Source organism: Lonchura striata, chromosome 36, assembly GCF_050655825.1.
Source record: "Lonchura striata isolate lonStrDom1 chromosome 36, ASM5065582v1, whole genome shotgun sequence".
In the NCBI taxonomy this organism is placed as follows: Eukaryota; Metazoa; Chordata; class Aves; order Passeriformes; family Estrildidae; genus Lonchura; species Lonchura striata.
In genome coordinates, this window is record NC_140738.1 from 7467827 (window position 1) to 7490206 (window position 22380).

Sequence of the window (22380 nt, forward strand, 5' to 3'; positions counted from 1 at the left end):
TATAAAAAGAACATTTTGGTTTTTGTGTGCCAGCAGTGATAACGAAACCTGGGGGAAAAATGTCCTTGGACCTACTCCAATGGGTTGAGCCAGGGGTGTGTAACTGGGACAAGTGAATATTCTTTTGAATGTCCTTGTAAACTATCCTACTTAATCAACCTTAATGAATTGTTGAAATCAGGGGCCGGTTGTGCCTCATCCCCACTGGGACACCTGGAATCTTCCAATAAAGTTCTGGTTTTTACTTTACTGTTCTAACACTGTTGCAAGGGCTTTTTTCTTGTTTAATTATAGACAACAGGGGGTTGAGAGAAGCAGAACAGGAATTGTAATCCCAGAATCACAGAACATTCTGAGTTGAAAGGGACACACAGGATCATCAAAGTCACGTTTGAACATTTACAGAGACTCCAGAACTGTGACTTTGGGTGGTCAGTCTCTCTGCTGGGAGCCTCCCAAAGGGCCTTCAGCCACTCCTCAGCCCTGGGCAGCAGCAGCATCACCTCTGCAGGGCCCAGCAGGGCTCTCCTGAGCTGCCCTTGCCCAGCTGCACACAGAGCCTGCCCCAGCCAGGGCCCTGCACACAGGCAGGTTTCTGTAGGGCCGGGCCGAGGGCACACAGGGTGGGATGGGCTCTGTGAGCGCTGGCAGGGACAAGGCACCTCTCAGGAGGGGATGTCCAGGCCCAGGGAGATGCTCAGGGAAGCAGAGGGGGCTGGACAGAGCAGTGCTGGGGGAACAAACCCACTCAGCCTCTCACCTTCCCTCAGCCACGGGGAATCCTTTGCCTCTTTCATCTCCCAGTGGCAAACTCTGAGTGCAGCAGGAATGCTGGGGATTTCTGACCTCAGAGAGAAAGGAATGATCTATGGGTAGGATAACAATTCCTTAAACCAACTCCTGCCGTCTTTTTCCCCTAGAAGTGAGCATGCAGATTGTACCAAGCCTTTCTGCATTAGGAGTGATTCCTGTGACAAATCCTGAATATCCAGCCTTGTCCCTCTGCCACAGGGCCACAAACCCAGGGCAGCAGGGCAGGGATGGCTCCTCGAGAGCCCCCACACACAGGCCTGGCTGCTCCTGGCACACTCAGCCAGCACAACTGGAGCTCAGGCAGGGACCTGGGTGAAGGTTTTCCCAGAGCAGGAACAAGGGTGGGTGAGTCCCAGCAGGACAGGCTGCAGGGAATGGCCCAGGTTTGGCTCCAAGCAGCCTCTCCTGACTTGTCCCTGTCCTTTCTCCATGAACAGGTGCCCATGTGCAGCCACAGCAAATGTCCAACAGCAGCTCCATCAGCCACTTCCTCCTGCTGGCACTGGCAGACACGCGGCAGCTGCAGCTCCTGCACTTCTGCCTCTTCCTGGGCATCTCCCTGGCTGCCCTCCTGGGCAACGGCCTCATCATCAGCGCCGTAGCCTGCGGCCACCACCTGCACACGCCCATGTTCTTCTTCCTGCTCAACCTGGCCCTCAGCGACCTGGGCTCCATCTGCACCACTGTCCCCAAAGCCATGCACAATTCCCTCTGGGACACCAGCACCATCTCCTACACTGGATGTGCTGCTCAGCTCTTTTTCTTTCTGTTCTTCGTCTCAACAGAGTTTTCCCTCCTGACCATCATGTGCTACGACCGCTACGTGTCCATCTGCAAACCCCTGCACTATGGGACCCTCCTGGGCAGCAGAGCTTGTGCCCACATGGCAGCAGCTGCCTGGGCCAGTGCCTTTCTCAATGCTCTACTGCTCAGTGCCAATACATTTTCCCTGCCCCTGTGCCATGGCAATGTCCTGGGCCAGTTCTTTTGTGAAATTCCACAGATCCTCAAGCTCTCCTGCTCACAATCATACCTAAAGGAATTTGGGTTCATTGTGTTTTCCATTTCTTTACTATTTGGTTGTTTTGTGTTCATTATTTTCTCTTATGTGCAGATCTTCAGGGCTGTGCTGAGGATCCCCTCTGAGCAGGGACGGCACAAAGCCTTTTCCACCTGCCTCCCTCACCTGGCCATGGTCTCTCTGTTCATCAGCACTGGCACAGTTACCTACCTGAAGCCCCCTTCCATCTCCTCCCCATCCCTGGATCTGTCCCTGTCAGTTCTGTACTCAGTGGTGCCTCCAGCCCTGAACCCCCTCATCTACAGCCTGAGGAACCAGGAGCTCAAGGCTGAAGTGAGGAGACTGATGACTGGATGCTTTCAGAAACATTAAACTGCTGGCCAATTTCTGCAAATAGCTTTTAATAAAAGTAATTTTGATACTTGTTGTGGTTTCATTTGGAGGTTCTTTTTCTTTGTTTTACATTTTAATGTTGTCCACGACGAAATGTCATTCCTTGTGCCATTTCTCATTTTGTTTCTCTACACCTTCCCTGTGCCCACAGACTGTGTTCAAAGAGGGATTGTGCTCTCAGTGGCCTTCAAGGAACTAAAGGATCTCCCAGCACAGTTTTCTGCAGAGATGCCCTTTTGTTGCCTTCTCTGGAGCTGCAGCAGCAATGTCTGTGTGCAGAGCTGGGGCAGATCAGGGCTGGCACAGCAGCTGTGCCCAGGAGCAGCAGCACTTGGTGCTGCCAGTGCTGCTCCCGTGGCCCTGCCCCGCTGCCCTGGTGGCCCTGGTGTTGCTGCAGGGCCTGAGTGCTCTCGGGGCCGGGCACAGTCCTGGGGGTGGCAGTGCCGGGGCTGCAGCAGGGACAGGCCATGGGCACTGCTGGGGCAGCGCTGACGCCTCAGGCCAGGGCCTGGGGGCTCCAGGCTCCTTGCCCAGGCTCTCTCAAGAACACGGCCAGGCCAATGCTCAGCACAGAAAACCCCCGTGAGCAGCCCCAGGCTGGCCGTGGGCAGGCTGGGGGCAAACAGCATGGCTGGTGCTCTGCAAGGGAACTGGGGGAGATGGGAAGGAGCAGCATAGCAGGGGCTGATCCATCCCCAGTGCGCTGCACAGCCCAGGGCAGCATCCCAGGGCATCCTCATGGAGCTGCCAACAACATCCCCCCTCTGCAGCCCTGGCCTCTCCCCCAGCTCACAGAGGTGCCGCATCCTTGCAGGCACAGACACGGCAGCACTGGCTCAGCAGCCCCTGTTTGCATTGCACACAGCAGGCAGGAGCACCCCCAGGCTGGTGCTGTGGGGACATGAACCTGAAGCAGCACAAATGCCATCAGCCCCTGGGGCCAGGAAGGGCTGGGGGACACCAGGGAAACCACTCAGCTTTGTCCTGGCCTCTGCAGTCAGCCAGAAAGTTTGTTCCCATCAGCTGGGAGTATCCTGTCCCACTGCAGACGCTGCTGCTCAGAGCCAGGGCTGCCTGGCAGCCACCCCCAAACTGCCCTGAGCATTTCCTTGGCTTCACCTTTGCTTTCTTTACTCTTCCTGATACAGATTTCTTCCTCTTGCCCTGCCTTGCTCCCTCCCCTGCACACAGCCCATCCCTGTTTGCCCTTCCTCTCTGGCCCCACTCCCCATTGCAGTTCCTGAGTCAGCACCATGGGAACGTCCCTTGGGGAGCAGGATCATCCCACAAGTGCTGCAGGAATTGTCTGCAGGCTCCTGCAGTGCCTGGTGCTGCTCCCTTGCCAGAGGCAGCCCAGGCCAGGGGGGCACATCTGGGCTGCTGTGTCTGGCTGTGGGGCTCCCTGTTCTGGGCAGTGAGGAGGAGCTGCAGAGGCTCTGCAGGACTGACAGGATGGGCTTTGGGGCTGTGAGGAGAAGCTGAGGGACCTGGGCTGCTGGAGCTTCTGAAGAGGAGGCCCAGGGCTCCTCCTGTGACTGCTCCAAGGGTGGATTCAGAGAATCCCAGAATCAGCAAGGCTGGAAAAGACCTTGAACATCATCAAGTCCAAGCTGTGCCCTGACATAGCCTTGTCTCCCCTGAGCCTCCTCTTCTCGAGGATCAACAATCCCAGCCCCCTCAGCCGCTCCTCACAGGACTTGTGCTCCAGACCCCTCACCAGCCTTGTTGCCCTTCTCTGGACATGCTCCAGCCCCTCCATGTCCTTCCTAAATTGGGGGTCCCAGAACTGGACACAACACTCGAGGTGCTGCCCAACCACTGCCCAGCTCAGGGGAAGAATCACTGCCCTGCTCCTGCTGACCACACCATTCCTGATCCAGGCCAGGAGCCATTGGCCTTCTTGGCCACCTGGGCACTCTGCTGGCTCATGTCCAGTCTGCTGTCCATCAGTCCCTGCAGGTCCCTTTCTGCCTGGCTGCTGTCCAGCCCCTCTGTCCCCAGCCTGTAGCACTGCAGGGGTTGTTGTGGCCAAAGTGCAGGACCCGGCACTTGGACTTGTTAAACCTCAGCTTGTTGGATTTGGGCCCTGGATCCAGCCTGTCCAGGGCCCTGTGCAGAGCCCTCCTACCCTTCAGCAGATCCACACTCCCAGACAACTTGCTGTCATCCATGGTTCCATGAGGCCCCAGAGTGTCCCAATGGTCTCCATGATTCCATGAGGCCTCCCAGTGTCACAATGTCCCTTTGGTTCCATGGGACCCCTTGGTGTCACAAAGTCCCTTGGATCCTTGGGCCCTGCAGTGTCACAATGTCACCGTGGTCCCCCAAGGCCCTGCAGTGTCACGGTGGATCCTTGGTTCCATGAGGTCTGGCAGGGCAGCAATGCTCTCCTTGGTCCCACAGTGTCACAATGGCCTCTTGGTCCCAAGAGCCACCACGGTGTCAAACATGTTTCATTCATTCTATGAGTCCCTGAGGAGCAGCTCAGGCCTCTTGGGTCACTGGAGCCCTGCAGGGTCACAGTGGCCCCATCATGACACCAGGTCCTGCTCTGTCACAAAGCTCTGCATGGTTCCACAAGGGCCTGCAAGGTCACAGTGGCCTCTTGGTTCGATGCAGCCTCAGAATGCCACAAGGAATTCCTTGGTGCTGCAGTGTCACAATGGAGCCCTGGCGGCTCAAGATCCTGCAGTGTCACCAGGGATCCTTGGTTCCACGGGGCACCACAGAATAACAATATTTCCCTCCATTCTCAGAGTCATTGATTCCTGTGGGTCTCAGAAATGCCTCAGAATATTGTGGGGAGGGACTGGGGACAAAGTGTTATTGATTGTCAGACATGAAGAGTCTTGATTTTCATATCTGTTCAGACTACACAATAGGAGGTGCAGGGGGTCAGTATCAATTGGGACATTGCTGATATAAATCTATAAAAAGGAAAAGAAAACAGGACAAAACTGCTCTCTAAGCATTGTTTTCAATACAGTATATTCACTTTGAATACACTTCCGAAATCTGTTTCATTAACCACAGAAGTATTGAAAACTTAATATAATCCCAGGAGCTTTACTTTTTCGCACATTTTGAAAAAATATTTATGAGCTATTCTCACTGAATTCCTGAACGGAAGAGCTCAAGAAAGAAGAGGACTCTGGAGTAGTAAAATTCATCAGCAGACTCCAATTGGCTGAGGATCCATCCCCATCAGAGCAGCAATGAGCAGAAATGGGCACAGCTCTGTGGCTGCCCCAGCTCTGGGATGGGCCCTGGGCCTGGAGCAGGAGCAGCTCTGGAGGGCCCCAGGGCCGGGGCTCTTGTGCTGGCCTGGGCAGATGGGATGGCAGGAGGGGCTGCAGAGCTCTCAGCACCTCAGGCAGAGGGGAGCAGGGCAGCCAGGGAGCTCCTTTGGCCTTGGCCAAGCCCCTTCCCCCATGGTGGGGCTGAGTCCTGGCTGAGCTGCAGCTGCTGCTGTGCCCTTGGCAGGGGCTGAGGCCGTGGGGCAGTGCCCAGAGCAGCCTGGGCTGAGCAGAGCTGTGGGGCCAGAGCCGGCTGGGCTGTGCTGGGGAGAGGCCCTTGGTGCTGCCCAGAGCTCAGGGCAGCTGGCAGAGCTGGCAGGGAGCTGGGCTGGGCTGGAAGAGCCTGGCACAGGAACCATCAGTGTCCATCTCAGCCTGGCTGAGCGGGCAGGGGCAGGACTCAGCCCAGGCCTTGTGGGGCAGGGCCAGCGCCTGGGCAGGCATTGAAAACAGGCAAGAGCCCGAGAGAGGAGGCTGCTCTGTGCCCTTGGGGCACGGACAGAGCAGGGAGGGGCCCAGGACATTTGTCAGCGCCAGCCTCTGTCTGTGCCAGCCCTGGGCAGCCCTGGCTGCTGAGCCCAGCTCTGCCCTGGGCTGAGTTTGGCTGTGGCCCAGCTCCATCCTCCTGCGGGGCTCAGGGCCTGTTCCCGGCCATGGCCAGCCCTGGCCGCCTCTCTGCTGGCCCCGAGGCCGGCAGAGCCCGGGCAGGGCTGTCTGTGCAGCCCCACAGGTGCCACGGGCTCGGCAGGAGCTGGCAGAGGCTGCCCAGCAGGGAGGCCATGGGGCACAGAGCCCCAAGGCTGCCCAGGGCCCCACGGCACAGGGGCCGTTCCCAGCCGCAATGCTCCTGTCCTGGGCTGGGCTGCACAGGGGCTGTGGCACCATGGCTGGGCCAGCACAGGGCCACAGAGGGGCCACGCAGCCGCTGCCGGGGCTGGCAGCAAGGCCGGGCACAGACAAGGAATTGCTGAGCATGGCCTGCGCTGGCCAGGGCTGCCTGTGCCCAAGGCAGAGCTCAGCTGCCCTTGGGGGCTGCAGGAACACTCAGGAGCCCAAAGAGCCTCCATGGCTCTGCTGGAGACCAAGGCTGGAGCAGGGAAATGCAGGGCTGCTGCGCCATGGGGAGGGCATGGAATTCCAGCACACACCTCAGCTCTCTGATGGTCCTGGCACCGTGCTGGGCCCTGTTCCAGACTGGAGCAGAGCAGATGTTGATGGCACAGGAGCCCTGCGGGGCTGGCAGGGACCTGCAGCTTGCAAGGTGCTCTGCTCTCCCTCAGCTCCTCTCAGAGAGATCCAATCCCAGCTCGGCACCTCAGGGCACAAGTGGCACTGCCTGTTCATGGGCACACAGCTGATGTCTGTCTGGAAGGGGGCACAGGTTTTAATACTTATACTTTTCATATTATGGAAGGAAATTTTTATTATCTAGGTTACTTCAGTGCTTTAAAGTAATGGCAAAATTTTCCCACCCAGAGCAGGAATTTTCTTCAAGTGTACTAATGGCAGGAGGAGAAATTACTGACATTGCCTTCTACTTGTGTCACCAATTTGCTGTTTATTCTTTCCTCTCCCTCTTCCTTCAGGTGTTTCCATATCTCCTGTTTAAATGGCCATGTCTAAGGACATCTCTTCACTAGACCAACTGGTTCTGTGTCCTTCCTGCTGCTCCCAGATTTCCTCCACCTGATGCTTTCTGGTCATTCAAGTACCTCTCAGCAGAATGGTTTCATGCTTTGAGCTTCAGGGAGTTGCCCAATCTTCCCCAAATTAATATAAATATTATATAAGTCAACATACTTATTGTGCCTATATCTATCTAAGAACTACCTTTTCTTATGTCTTTATCTGAAGCTGTTCCTGTATGGAAATCCCTTGGGGATGGGGACATGTCAGATGCTGCTGGGACATCCCAGAGAGCTGAGGGGAGAGCTGTGATGGTTATTAAACTGTTCCAATGTTCAACTTGTGTTTGTTGGCAAGAAACCTTTCTGTGCCTCTGAGTGTCACCATCCCTGAGCCCAAAGGACACAAACCTGATGAGTTGTGGTTCCCCCTGCAGGGGCACTTGGACCTTGGCTGTGCACAGGAGAGCTCTTCATCCACTTTCTCTCTTTTCCTCCCTCTGGCCATGGAGGGAGCTCCTGACTTCAGCCTGTGACTCGTGTGTGCAAAGAGCAAATCTGGGCAGAATCGGGGCACGGAGGGTTTGGGGGGACCTTACGATCTGTGCTGGGCACAGAAGGTGTTTTCTACTGTTCTGAGACTGTCTGCTGTGCAAAGTGGATTTAATATCCAGCAGAGGAATGACTTTTGCATTTGATGGAGCTGTGCCTTCCCTTGGCTTTGTTGGCTGACAAGGAATGAACATCCCTCTGTGTCTGGGGCAGCTCCTTCTCCAAGGAAAGCAGGTGGGAGTTGGAGCCCAGGAGTTGAAACCTGCAGGTGCAGCCTGGGCTGAAGGGAGCTCAGATTTGCACAAGGCTGCTCTGAGTGCCAGGGCTTGGATGGGGGAAATGGTGGGGTGGGGGTAGGGACAGTCTGATGGATTGTCAGTCATCAAGGGTCTTGATTTTCATATCTATTCCAACTGCAGGAGGAGGTACTTGGATTCAGTGTCAATTGGAGATTGCACATATCAATGTATTAACTAAAAAATCAAAACAGGACCTAAAAAATGGTTTCTCACTCCCTGTGTAAATAAAATCCATTCATTTCAACTACACTAATGGAATTCACCTAACCAACCACAAAGGATTTGAAAGCTTAAATCAAATTATTCCCAGAGGCTTGGCTTGTTAAGGTGTTCTGAATGTTAATGAGCCCTGGGGAACTGAATTCCGGAACTGAGGAGCTGAAGGCTGAAGAAGCCTCTGGAGCAGTAAAATTCAGCAGGAGCCTCCAAGTTGCTGAGGATGTCAGCAGCCCCCACTGAGGCCATCCCTGCCCAGAGACCCTGGGGGAATGGGCAGACAAGGAGAGCATCCCTGGGGCTGGGGCAGTAGAACTCAGAGGCACCAGCGGCTCCAGCTGGGAAATGGAATGTGGGATGGGGCTGTGAAAGCCCTGCCTGGGCTGTGCCAAGCAGGACACACAAGCCTTGACCCCCATCCACTAAAAAACTCTCTTAAGGTGACATTTAAAAGTAATTACAGTTGTTTGTGTCCTCTGAGTTGGACTCCCTGGAGAAATACCAACAAGAGATTCTTGGGACCTCCAAACAACAAAACAGGCTTTGCTGGGAGCTTTAGAAAATCAGATAAACGTTGACAAAAGTTTTAATACAACATTCAATCAACAAAAAACACTGCTCAAAGCATTATCTTGGCCCATTTAACTTCACAAACACTAACCTTGTTCAATTTTAAGTTAATCAAAATTTGCAAGTGGATGGAAGTAGAACAAGAAAACAGAAAGAGAGAAAGACAAAAAAGATTTAGAGAGGCACAGGCACAGCTACCAACTCCTGGATTCCAGCAGTGTTCAGGTGTAAATTCTAAGAGGAAGTAGGGTCAAGATTTGTGCTTGCCTTGTGGTCAGCCTTAAATACCCCTTGGTCTTCCTGGGCCCTTCCCCCAGGTGGGACTTGGGTCATTTGGTCACTCAGGAGCTGGGCTGGGGCTCCAGAGGTGGCTGTGCAGCATTGCCTGTGCTGTGCCAGGGACTGGCAGACACTGCTGGGCTGGGATAGAGGCTCTGGGGGGATTGGGGTTCCAGGGCAGGGCAGGGCTGGGGTTCCAGGGCAGGACAAGGCTGGACCGGCCCTTTCCTCCCTCACACATGAAATGTTTCCAGCCAACAATCTCCTCCAGTCTGTCACAATCAGCAGTTGGAGGTGAAATCCCAATTCTGGCCATTACCACCTGCAGGAGAGGGACAGTTCTTTTCCATAGGAAGGAAAGCACAGAGCCCCAGTTCATAGGAAGGCAGGTGAGAGCCTCATTAGGCTAAGGCCAGCCAGACTTGGCAGGAATGGCAGATTTTGTCTGGGGGCAACCTTTGGAGATACGGAATTTTGGAGACAGAATCCAAATTTTGCCCATGGGCGCCTGGAGTAGCGGGACAATTCTTCCCCATAGGAGGGAAAGCATGGAGCCTTCCCCAGTCTTTCGTGGACAGATAAGCAGTGACCCTTATGATATGACTGCCAGCCAGATATCTCCTGGCAATATTCCCATAGTAACAATCCTTGGATATAAGGAAATAGAGGTGAAATCTGAATTCTGGCCATGGGTGCCTGGAGAAGAAGGACAGTTCTTTTGCATTGGAAGGAAAGCTCCGAGCCCCAGTGCTTTAATAGCAGATGAGAAGAGACCTTCAAAATGCCAAGATCAGCTTTTAGGCAGCCCCTGAGATGCTAAACCAGCCAGACCTGTTCCATGTTCCCTTGGTTCCATGGGACCCTCAAGTGTCACAATGGTCTCCATGGTTCCTTGAGGCCCCACAATGGCACGTGACTTCTCTGTTCCATGAGGCCCACAATGTCACAATGGACCTTTGGACCCTGCGGGTTTGCGGTGTCACAATGGTCTCCTTTGGATCCACAGTGTCACAATGGAACACTGATGACACAAGGTCCTGCAGTGTCACAATGAATTTTTGGTTCCCTGCAGCCCTGCAGTGCCACAAAGGCCTCTTGGTTTCACGAGGCCCCACAGTGTCACAATGGTCCTCTTGGTTCTGTGGGGACCTCCAGGGTCACAATGGTCTCACTGGTGCTGTGAGGCCTCACGGAATTGTAGCATAGTATCCCCATCATGGTGATAATTAGCATTGACTCCATGATTCCAGAAGGCTGATCAATTGCGTTATTATACTATACTATACTATACTATACTATACTATACTATACTATACTATACTATACTATACGATACTATACTTATTAAGAAAAACTCATAGTGCTTACAGACAGCCCGATGCACTCAGACCAGTTTGGTCCTTGAATGCAAACAACAGCACCACTGGCCATTTAAGAAATCACCTTTTGGTAAACAAATCTCCATAACACATTCCACATGTTCACAACAGCAGGTGCAGCAAGTAAAGATAAGAATTGTTTCTCATTCTTTTCTCTGATCTTCTCACAGCCTTCCCCAGGATGATGCCTGGGAAAGTTGTGCCTGCAGCTCTGTGGCCAGAGAGTTGCATCCACATCACAGTGTCACAGTGCTTTGCTTATTCCATGGGGCCTCGTAGTGTCCCAATGGTCTCCACTATCCCATGAGTCCCCTCAGTGTCACCATGGTCTCCTTGGTTCCATGGTGCCCCACAGAGTCACAATGGCCCCTTGGTTCCATGAGGCTGTGAAGTCTCTTAATGGTGTCTCCATGACTCCATGAGGCCTTGCAATGTCACAATGGCCCTTTGGCTCCCTGGGTCTTGCCATGTCACAATGGCCCCTTGGTCCCATGACACCCCAAAGAGTCATAATGGTCTCCACGGTTCCATGAAGCCCCGTGGTGTCATAATGGACCCTTGGTTTGATGGGGCCTCTCAGTGTCACAATGATCCCGACATTCCCTGGAGTCACACGGTGTCACTACAGTTTCCTTGGTTCCATGAGGTCCAGCAATGTCACAGTGCTTTCCAGGATTCCACAAGGCCCCACAGTGTCACAATGGTCCCTTGGTGTCACAGGCCCCGCAGTGTGGAGAGTGTGGGAAGGTCTTCAACTGCAGCTCTGCCCTCGTCACCCACCGGCACATCCACACCAGGAAGAAGCCCTGTGAGTGTCCCCAGTGTGGTAAGAGCTTCTCAGACCGTTCATTCTTTACCCGGCACCAGCGGAGGCACTGGTAAGGGAAGCCCTGTGAGAACCCTGCCTGCAGGAAGAGCTTCATGTTCTGCTCCAGCTCCATCCCCATCAGAGGACCCACCCTGGTTAGAGCCCTGGTGTCCCACATTCCCTGTGATACACAGATGAAAGTGGCTGCTGTTCCTTTTATTTTGCCTCTTATTTGATGCCGTTGAGGCAGGACGGTATGGAAGAACTCCAGTTCAGTAGGCAAGAGAGTAAAACTCTGATTTATTTCAAATACATTGCTCTTTTATAGAGAGTATTGTCCAGACCAATTCCATTGGTCCCAGAGGAAAAACATCTCACGCCATTGGGGTGCAGTGAATGACGTTCAGTGGCAGAACTTATCTGTAAACAATGTGAACAAGAGAGATAAAGAATTATTTACATTCTTACCCAGCTGTTTCCCAGGCTCCTGCCTGGTTGGAAACCCTCCGTTTTCTCTCTGACTGAACTGAGAATATCCACACTTAATATCTTTTATCTTCTTCCTTTCAAAACACAGAAAATTGGGGTAAAAATCAACAAATTCATCAAAGGCATCTAAAGCCTCACATTTTACTTGTGTTTTGGGGAATCTTGGATTCTAGGGGATATCTGGGAGTCTATGGGGGGCGGGGGGGGTTGGGGTGTATTTGGTTTAGTTGTCTTTATTTCTTACCACTCCAAATGATGAGAAGGATTGGTTTGTCACATCCTAACCACTCAATGCCACTGAAAACTACTCAATCCCACCCCAAAATAACTCAATTCCACCACTTCTCTGGGTGAAATAGGGTTGGAAGGGGATTGGGCAAAGTGGTATGCAGGTAGGATGGGAATTGGGTGGGGTGGGATGGGGTTTGGGAGGTGGGAAATGGGGGAAGTACAGCTTGGGAGGGGTCTTGATGTCCAGGAAAGGGTGGTATGAGTTGGGGTTGGGATTGGGGAGGTGGGGTGGGGTCTGGAATGAGACAGCCAAGATGATTAAATAGGGGGAACCCGTTACTGGGTGAGTTTTTGAATAGTCTGCATTCATGAGGAGATGCTGGGGTATCTCACATTCCTGAGGCAGTTTTGGGGCACTCCCCAACTCTTGGGGGGTTTCCTGAAAGCAGTTCCATGGAGCCCCATGGCCAGGGGTGGTTGCCACAGGCATGAGCTCAGTGCTGTGCGAGAGTCCGTTGCCTCAATGCTGAGAACAGAGAAATGATGCACAGCCCCAGACATCTCCAGTGTGTGTATGTGGAGGCCTGTGAGCTTACTGGGGAGAGGGCAACAGCAATGCCCTGGAGAAATGCACCATAGGCTCTGGGCATTCCTCACAGCTCAGGGTGAGGACAGAAGCTTCCCCCAGGGTGCTCAGCAGCACTGTGTTAATTTGTCCCAGTTCTGTCCTCCAAATTGGCAGGTTGGCCTTTCCTAACCTTTTTACCCTGATATGTTAATGTTCTAACAAGTTCTCCATTCCCTGTTTTCCCATTGCTTTATGTCCCTGCCTATCCACCCTGGCATTCCATATTAGTCCCTTTCCCTGTGTACCACCCCTAAACCCTGAGATCCCTGAGGCTCTCCTCCCTGCCCCCCCCTCTTTTCCTGTATTTATACCCTAAACCCTCCTTTGTCTTTGTCTTTAACCCCCAGACCCCTGGAGCATCAGACCCTGATAAACACTCATTGGGGCTCCTGGCCTGGATCAGGAATGGTGTGGCCAGCAGTAGTAGGGCAGTGATTCTTCCCCTGTGCTGGGCACTGGTTGGGCAGCACCTCGAGTGCTGTGTCCAGTTCTGGGACCCCCAATTTAGAAGGACATGGAGGGGCTGGAGTGTGTCCAGAAAAGGGCAACAAGGCTGGGGAGGGGTCTGGAGCACAAGTCCAGTAAGGAGCGGATGAGGGGGCTGGGGGTTTTTATCCTGGAGAAGAGGAGACTCAGGGGAGACAAGGCAGTGTCTGGGCACAGGTTGGACGTGATGATATCCAAGGTCTTTTCCAACTTTGCTGATTCTGTGATTCTCTGAAACCACCCTTGGAGCAGTTGAAGGAGGAGCCCTGGGCCTCCTCTTCAGAACCTGCAGCAGCCCAGGTCCCTCAGCTTCTCCTCACAGCCCCAAAGCCCATCCTGTCAGTCCTGCAGAGCCTCTGCAGCTCCTCCTCACTGCCCAGAACAGGGAGCCCCACAGCCAGACACAGCAGCCCAGATGTGCCCCCCTGGCCTGGGCTGCCTCTGGCAAGGGAGCAGCACCAGGCACTGCAGGAGCCTGCAGACAATTCCTGCAGCACTTGTGGGATGATCCTGCTCCCCAAGGGCCGTTCCCATGGTGCCAAGTCAGCAACTGCAATGGGGAGTGGGGCCAGAGAGGAAAGGGCAAACAGGGATGGGCTGTTTGCAGGGGAGGGAACAGGGGTGGACAACAGGAAGAAATTTCTAGCAGGAAGAGTAAAGAAAGCAAAGGTGAAGCCAAGGAAATGCTCAGGGCAGTTTGGGGGTGGCTACCAGGAAGCCTTGGCTCTGAGCAGCAGCAGCATCTGCAGTGGGACAGGAAACTCCCAGCTGATGGGAACAAACTTTCTGGCTGACTGCAGAGGCCAGGACAAAGCTGAGTGGTTTCCCTGGCATTCCCCCAGCCCTTCCTGGCCCCAGGGGCTGATGGCATTTGTGCTGCCTCAGGTTCATGTCCCCACAGCACCAGCACGGGGGTGCTCCCGCCTGCTGTGTGCAATGCAAACAGGGGCTGCTGAGCCAGTGCTGCCGTGTCTGTGCCTGCAAGGATGCGGCACCTCTGTGAGCTGGGGGAGAGGCCAGGGCTGCAGAGGGGGGATGTTGTTGGCAGCTCCATGAGGACGCTCTGGGATGCTGCCCTGGGCTGTGCAGTGCACTGGGGATGGATCAGCCCCTGCTCTGATGCTCCTTCCCGTCTCCCCCAGGGCCCTTGAAGAGCACCAGCCGTGCTGTTTGCCCCCAGCCTGCCCACGGCCAGCCTGGGGCTGCTCACGGGGGTTTTCTGTGCTGAGCACTGGCCTGGCCGTGTTCTTGAGAGAGCCTGGGCAAGGAGCCTGGAGCCCCCAGGCCCTGGCCTGAGGCGTCAGCGCTGCCCCAGCAGTGCCCATGGGCTGTCCCTGCTGCAGCCCCGGCACTGCCACCCCCAGGACTGTGCCCGGCCCCGAGAGCACTCAGGCCCTGCAGCAACACCAGGGCCACCAGGGCAGCGGGGCAGGGCCACGGGAGCAGCACTGGCAGCACCAAGTGCTGCTGCTCCTGGGCACAGCTGCTGTGCCAGCCCTGATCTGCCCCAGCTCTGCACACAGACATTGCTGCTGCAGCTCCAGAGAAGGCAACAAAAGGGCATCTCTGCAGAAAACTTTGCTGGGACATCATTTAGTACATTTAGAGACACCAAAAATGAGAAATGGCACAAACAATGATATTTATTGTGGACAATATGAAAAAACCAAAACAAACTAAAAACAGTTCAGAACCAAACCAACAGAAAGTATCACAGATTATTTTTTTTACAATTGATTTGTAGAAATTGGCCAGCAGTTTAATGTTCCTGAAAGCATCCAGTCATCAGTTTCCACACTGCAGCCTTGAGCTCCTGGTTCCTCAGGCTGTAGATGAGGGGGTTCAGGGCTGGAGACACCACCGAGTACAGAACTGACAGGGCTAGATCCAGGGATGGGGAGGACATGGAGGGGGGCTTCAGGTGAGCAAATATGCCAGTGCTGACAAACAGGGAGACCACGGTCAGGTGAGGGAGGCAGGTGGAAAAGGCTTTGTGCCGTCCCTGCTCAGAGGGGATCCTCAGCACAGCCCTGAAGATCTGCACATAGGAGAAAACAATGAACACAAAACAACACATCGATAAACTGGCAGTAACCACAAGAACCCAATGTTCTCTGAGGTAGGATTTTGAGCAGGAGAGCTTGAGGATCTCTGGGATTTCACAGAAGAATTGGCCCAGGACATTGCCATGGCACAGGGGCAGGGAAAATGTATTGGCACTGAGCAGTAGAGCATTGAGAAAGGCACTGGCCCAGGCAGCTGCTGCCATGTGGGCACAAGCTCTGCTGCCCAGGAGGGTCCCATAGTGCAGGGGTTTGCAGATGGACACGTAGCGGTCGTAGCACATGATGGTCAGGAGGGAAAACTCTGTTGAGACGAAGAACAGAAAGAAAAAGAGCTGAGCAGCACATCCAGTGTAGGAGATGGTGCTGGTGTCCCAGAGGGAATTGTGCATGGCTTTGGGGACAGTGGTGCAGATGGAGCCCAGGTCGCTGAGGGCCAGGTTGAGCAGGAAGAAGAACATGGGCGTGTGCAGGTGGTGGCCGCAGGCTACGGCGCTGATGATGAGGCCGTTGCCCAGGAGGGCAGCCAGGGAGATGCCCAGGAAGAGGCAGAAGTGCAGGAGCTGCAGCTGCCGCGTGTCTGCCAGTGCCAGCAGGAGGAAGTGGCTGATGGAGCTGCTGTTGGACATTTGCTGTGGCTGCACATGGGCACCTGTTCATGGAGAAAATGACAGTGAAGTGTTGGAGGAGATACCTGTAACCAAAATCAAAGCCATTTCACATACACATCTGTCCTCTGTGACACACACAGACACACTTCTATGTTTAAAAATTCTGATGTCTTCTTTATAATCTTCCCTGTATCTGTCCTGATGTTTTTGGATATTGGAAGCCTTCCACATTTCTGCTGCCCATCGTAGAACAAAGTGATTTCCCTGAGGCAAGAGGATGAGTGGAGAGTGAGGGGAGATTGCCTCTCAGTTTACTCTCTTAGGAGTTTCTCTGGGTTTTCGTATTTCTCAAATGGAGGATGTTCACAGTCCCAAGGTTTCGTTAAAGATCACCAGGTACTGCAGAGAACAGATGGATCCACCACAGCCCAACTCTGCATTTGGAGCCAAGGATTTAGGATGCTCAACCTGAGAATGCTCATTTCACCCACCCAGCAGCATTTTCAGTGTCTCAAAACCTCTGCCTTTTCTCATCAATCTTATCACTCAGAGATGTTCTAGGATAGGTTTGCACCTGGATTGAAGCTCCCAGCTTGGACTGAAATCCCAGGCACATTTCCAAGTTTTCTTCTGATGGCACTGGATGAAGGGAGGTGCAGCTCCTTCCCTGGCTGCACTGTCAGCACTGCCCAGAGCCGGGCACTGGGGACAGCTGTGTCACCCTGAGCCAGCTGTGCCCCTGCCAGAGCCCCCAGTGCCGGGCAGCTGCTCCCAGCCCTGTGCTCTGCAGAGGGAACTGGGCCTGGGGCTGCAGAGCTGCCCCACGGCTCTGCTGCAGCTCTGCCTGCACAGGAGGGGCTGCACGCCTTGGAGCCCCGGCCCTGAGGGCAGAGGCTTGGCTGGGGCACAGGAGGGAGGGGACTTGTTCAGAGGGAGGGGCTGCACTGGAGGGGATCCTCTGGACATCTCTAAACTCTCCCTGCCTCAGCATTTCTGGGTTTTGTTTTCTCTCCTTCCCTGATCTTCTCTCTGCTTCCTGGAGATATTCCACCTGCAGGTGTTTCCCTGTGCCTGATCTCTCCGTGCCAGCACTCCCAGTCCCCAAATCTCTGTGCACTCTCCTTGGCCTGACAGAACCCTGCCTGTTTGCAGGGCACTGGCTGGGGGCAGGCTCTGTTTGCAGCTTGGAGAAAGGACAGCTCAGACTGAGCCTGGTGGCTCCAGCAAAGGTGATGCTGGTGCTGTCCATGGGCAGAGTGGCTGCAAGCACATTAGGGATCTCCTGTGAACCTACTGATCACTAAAAGTAACAGTTCAGATTTCTCAGGCACTTCTCAAAATACAGAATCAACTGCTGATATTTATTCCTCCCTCCCTGCCATTCTGCAATGGTAGGAAACTGAATACAAACTTTTTGGGAATTTCTTCATTTTTATCAATATCCTTGTCTTGGAAATATTCTGTGACTGATCAGAAACCCTCAGCATGTCAGAACACCATGAGCATTTCACCTACCCTACACCAGAACACTCAGAGTTGTACTCACAGGGTCTGTGGGCATTGGGAAGTTCCAGCTTTAGGAGATCTCTCCAGGAGCTGCAGCTGCATTGTCCTGCAGCCAGAGGTTCCTGTGCCAAGGGCTGGCAGTGATTCTGCCCCAGGCACTTCTCAGCCCCTTCCCAGCCCTGACTGATTGAAGCTCTCTGTGCCTCTGTGCTGTGCCCGGGCTGGCTGCAGGCAGTGCCCTAGCCCTGCTGGGCTGGGAGAAGGGCTGCTCAGCAAGAGAAATGTGCTTTTGAAGGTCTGCTTGGGTACCAGGATCGCCCTCTGTGCCAGGAGCCCGGCCCAGCTCAGCTGCACAGACACAGCACAAGGACTTTAATGACCGTCTCAGGGGCTGCTGTTGTTTTCATTAGTCTCATTCCCAGAGAGTGTGCTCAAAAAACTTCTCAAGAACTCAAAGTGTGATTGAAACACTGAAGTTTCTTGGACTTTTAATGGGCCCCACTGAGGGACACGACTGAGAAATTGTCCCCAAGTAGAGCATAATGCTGAAGCAGAGATGACAGCTGGGGACAAGCAAGGGGAAGGTGGCTCTGGTGCTGAGCAAACCTGGATGTGTTTCAGGAATGCAAAGGGCCGAGGCCTGAGCCCCAGCCCCTGGCAAGGCAGATCCTGTCCCTCCCTCATTGCTCAGGGCTCTTCCCGGGATGGGCACTGGCATGTGGGGATGTGCAGTGCCAAGGGCAGGACCATGGGGCGGCCCCTGCCAGGCTGCTGAGCAGGGACAAGGAGGCACTGAGGCCCCAGGGCTGCAAGGGTCACTTGTCCCCTCGTGGCCTCAGGCCCAGGGCCAGCAGCCATGGCCAAAGGGCTGCACAGGTTGGCTCTGTCAGGGCCTTGCAGCTGCTGCACATCCCTGAGCCCTCTGCAGCCCAGGCTGTCCCACGGTGTCCCTGCCCTGCGCCTCTGTCCCTGCAGGCTGTTGTCACCCCCGGCTGCCCCACCTCGCTGGCCCTTCCTTTGCTGGCAGCTCTGCCTCCTGCTGCCCCTGCCTGGCCACACAAAGCCTTGGGCTGCTCCAGGCTCCTGCTGGGGACGTGTTGCACCACAGCCCTGCCCTGGGAGGGAAATTCCTTTTTTCTGGTGTCCAGTCTGGGCCTCCCCAGCTGTCCTTGGTGCCATTATTTCTTTCTCTCACTGTTTTATACAAGGAAGAAAATCTGCATCCTCTCTGAAACCACCCTTCAATCCCTTCCAGGCTACTCCTGTTCTGTCCTCAACCACCATATCACTGAGACCAGAGCCTGCAGCCTCTACCTGCTGGTTATGTGATGAGGCCTCCAAACCCCATCTTGGGAGATTTTTGGATCCTCTACGAAGTCTGTGAAAATGGAAAAACAGTCAAAGTTATTTTTTCCAAAATCTTGCATTGACAGAACAAGGATCAGTATCTTTAAACTGAATGAGGGTGGATTTACATTTGTTAGAAGGACAAAATATATTATAATTATGAGAGTGACACAAAATGGCAACTGTTTTTTCCAGAGAGATGTATTCCCCATCCCAGGAATGCTCCAAAATCAGGGAGTGTGTGCAACCTCACCCAGTGAAATCCCCTCCCCAAGGATGGAATTCCTGTTGTGTGGGTTCTCGGATGTGCTGGGTGCCCTCACAACTCTTCTGACCAGAATGTCTGCTGAGGGCAGCCAGGCTGCTGCAGGGGCAGTGATCTCACAGCCATCACCATGGCAGCCCTGTCCCCTGGGCCTGGCTCTCCCCTTTCCTCTGCCTCTGCCTTGTGTCTGCTGGCATGAAGATTTTTGTTGACAATATCTTGTCCCCAAGGTGCTGGGCCAATGGCTTCCCCGTCAGGCTCCTGGAGCAGAAGTGGCTTTTCAGAGCCCATCCAGAAATGAGCCCTGAGGCAGCAGCTCTGCAGCGCTGGCCACCAGGCCAGGTGCCAAGGGAGGCTTCTGGCCATGCCCTGCAAGCAGCTGCTGCTGCCAAGGTGCCTTTGGTGCCTCGGGCTGTCCCTGGCACAGCTCCCAGCACGGCACTCTGCCCTTGTGCCCGAGGCCTTCCCTGTGCTGGGGCTGGCCTGGGGCTGTTCCTGCAGCGGGACCTGCCCTGCTCCTGGCACAGGAAAGGCAGTTCCTGCTGGAGCAGGAGGCTCTGCCTGCAATGGGCTCAAACCACTCCAACAAGGCCCTGCTGACTTCAAAATTGCTTCCTAGAGCAGAATATCCTATAGGTGTTGTAGCTTCTGGACTGTGAAGTAAATAACTCTGGTTAAGAGATTATTGTCTAATCATGATCAGCTTGTATTTATATAAATATATCTGGTATTCCATCATTAATCCTTTAGGAAAAATTGCATTGACAAATTGTTCAGTTCTACCTGTCCAATCGTTTATACATAAACCTTTGACAAATTCTGGGGCCGGGATTGGATCCAGTCACTCCCAGTCTCCTCTCATAAAAGGAATTTTAGAAGTCTGGGGGCTCTTCAGGGCTCTTAGAACCCATGGTGGCTGCTGTGTGTCTCCATCTCATGACTCAGCAGGAGTTTCTCCAATAATGAAATAAAGCTTTTTTCCCACTCTGCCCATGACAGGAACCCCTCTGAGTACCTGTGACATCCTGGCTCTTTGGCAGCCTGGGGATGTCACTGTGGAGCCCCCGTGAGTGCCTGTGACAGATCAGTGCCTTTGCAGGCCAAGGTGCCCTGGGATGTCACCATGGAATGGCTGTGACTGCCTCTGACCACATGGCTCTTTGACATCCCCAGAAACCCTTGGGAGGTCTCCATGGAGCCCCTGTCTCTGTGTGTGACATTCCAGCTCTTGAACAGCCTGGAGACTCTTGGAAAGTCCCCATGGAACCCCTCTGAGATCCTGTGACAAATCTCATTCTAAGGAAGCAACCATCACCAGGAAACCCTGTTGCTATGGTCAGTTCCCATGGCAACCATCCCCAGCCCCTGTTGCTATGGTCAGTCCCTGGGCAGCTCCATGGAGACCCCATGCCAGGGGTGGTTGCCATGGACACCAGCTCAGGCCTGGAGCCCGTTGCCATGGCAACCATTGGCACTCCCATCCCCAGGGTCATGGATCCCAGAACCACAGAATTGGCTGAGCTGGGAGGGACCCATCAGGATCCTCGAGTCCAACTGCTGGCCCTGCACAGGACACCCCAACACTGCCAGCCTGGGCCTGGCAGCGCTGTCCAAACGCTGCTGGAGCTCAGAGAGCCCTGGAGCTGTGACCCTTCCCTGGGGAGCCTGGGTGTTAGAGGAAATGCCGCGGGAGACAAGACTCATGATATCATGATCATCAAGTCTCAGTTTATTGTGACAGATTACACAGTTTATATATGTTCGTTAATTAGCTCATACATATTGCAAAAGCCAAGCTCATGATTGGTTGCTATGTGACTTGTACTATTATCTTAAAACTATCTTTGTGAAAGATACATGCCTGTCCAGCTGGCCTTGCAGTTAGAACAGCTTAGTACCCTTTGTTCTTCTCTATCTACTTCTACATACCAAGCAGTTTCAATATCCTGCTTTCTGCACACCATCTACTCTTCAGGGCCATGCGAACTTCGCAGCAGTCACGTAGCCCTCCCTATTTGGATTAATTTTACAGTGTCGTGTCCCTTGTTGTTCAACCATTCCTCTGTCAGGCTCTCTTCATCTCCCCCGTTTTCCTTTTGTACAAGAAGGTGTGCATTCGGCATTTTTTGCAAAAGCTGCTGCATCAAGCCTTGTAAGCAAGTAAACACACAGGGCAAAACAAGCAAAAGTATCACAATTATGCTTAGAACTATTATGCCATATTTGATGATGTCCCTCAACCATGGTCCGATCCCCAATCCTTTCAGCCAGCCTTCTGGACTCAATCTGTCTTCCACCTTTAATTGTTGAGTTAGCTCGGTTAATTTTCATATTTGCTTATGGATAGATGTAGAGTGATCAGATAAGTTCATACAGCACATTCCTTCAAATTCTTCACAACTATGACCTTGGGCTAGAAGAAGTAAATTAGTGTCAGCTGCTCTGTTTTGCAGAACTGCATGACAGATACTACCTATATTTGTGGCAAGCTCACTTAACATTTTAGATGAAATATTAATTTATTTTTCTGTCCAGTAGGCTAGGATTTTTAATTGTGTGAGAGCTTGCACTGAAGCAACTCGTGGGGTGAAAAATGAGGTTAGTATTACAGAAGTGCACCCCACTTCATATTTCTCATGTTTTTGATTGTTCTGTTTAACATGAAAGGAACAAACTTAATTCTAAATACAAACTATATTTATGATAAACTTAATGTTATGCTTTTGATTATCTAATTGATTGTCCCTCTTTTTCTTTTGCCATTGAAAAGCAATGGTAAAATGAACAGAAAAATCACAGGCATTACTAAAACTCATTAAAACTTAGCAAAAAAGTCTATAACATAATTAAAAACACACTTATGAAAAAACCCAAAGTCTACAATCTTCTGTGGGTGAAACACAAATCTTTGCACAATCCACTTTTGCTGTGCATCCTCTGATTTACTTGTGGAGAGATTAGTGTTCTCTTGAAATTGATAAGTTTAACATTCTTCACTGAAATCTATCTAGATTCTGCACCTGCTAAAACACAAACAAACTCAACACTCCCCACAGGGACTGGAGGGTCCTCTCTCAATTCTGTTTCTTAAAATTTGCATGAAGAAATGGAAATATCAACATCTTTGTTATAAACATGAAAAAACATCAAGAACAAAACAATGTATATAGTAAAGAAACTAACAACAAATAAAAATCAATCAGATAATACACAATTAATATTACATATAAAATCACAGTTACCAAGTGCTACACTATCAAATTGTCATCTCCGAGTCTGAAGCAGTTGATAAACCTTAAAACAACAGAGATTTGGATAAAACATGTCCGGATCATGTCTCTCCAAAACTCCTTTTGAGGCTCAGCTGCCTTACATGGTCAAATTGTTAAGCCAAAAGGACTTGAATACTTTTTGATGCAGAAAACACCTGGGTCAATCACACCATCCACGTAGAGCCAGAGCTTGGCCAGAGCTCAAACTCTAATTGGAGGATATGTTTTAAC

General features: G+C 52.7%; 3 protein-coding genes across 3 annotated transcripts in view; 1 reads left to right on the top strand and 2 right to left on the bottom strand.

Moving 5' to 3' along the window:
• LOC144248867 (uncharacterized) overlaps window positions 1-22380 on the bottom strand; it is a 770489-nt gene that overhangs the window by 523019 nt on the left and 225090 nt on the right. The gene's annotated exons all lie outside the window — the stretch shown is intronic.
• On the top strand, window positions 1229-2206 carry LOC110483897 (olfactory receptor 14J1-like). Its single transcript, XM_085565594.1, has one exon. The coding sequence runs from the start codon at window positions 1274-1276 to the stop codon at window positions 2204-2206; it is 933 nt and encodes a 310-aa protein (XP_085421720.1). The 5' UTR covers window positions 1229-1273.
• LOC146764091 (olfactory receptor 14J1-like) lies at window positions 14752-15807 on the bottom strand. Its single transcript, XM_085565569.1, has one exon. It carries the CDS (start codon window positions 15775-15777, stop codon window positions 14845-14847), a length of 933 nt encoding a protein of 310 aa, XP_085421695.1. The 5' UTR covers window positions 15778-15807; the 3' UTR covers window positions 14752-14844.

Coding starts and splice junctions, on each gene's coding strand:
- LOC110483897 (XM_085565594.1), top strand. CDS start 1,274: ATGTCCAACAGCAGCTCCATCAGCCACTTCCTCCTGCTGGCACTGGCA.
- LOC146764091 (XM_085565569.1), bottom strand. CDS start 15,777: ATGTCCAACAGCAGCTCCATCAGCCACTTCCTCCTGCTGGCACTGGCA.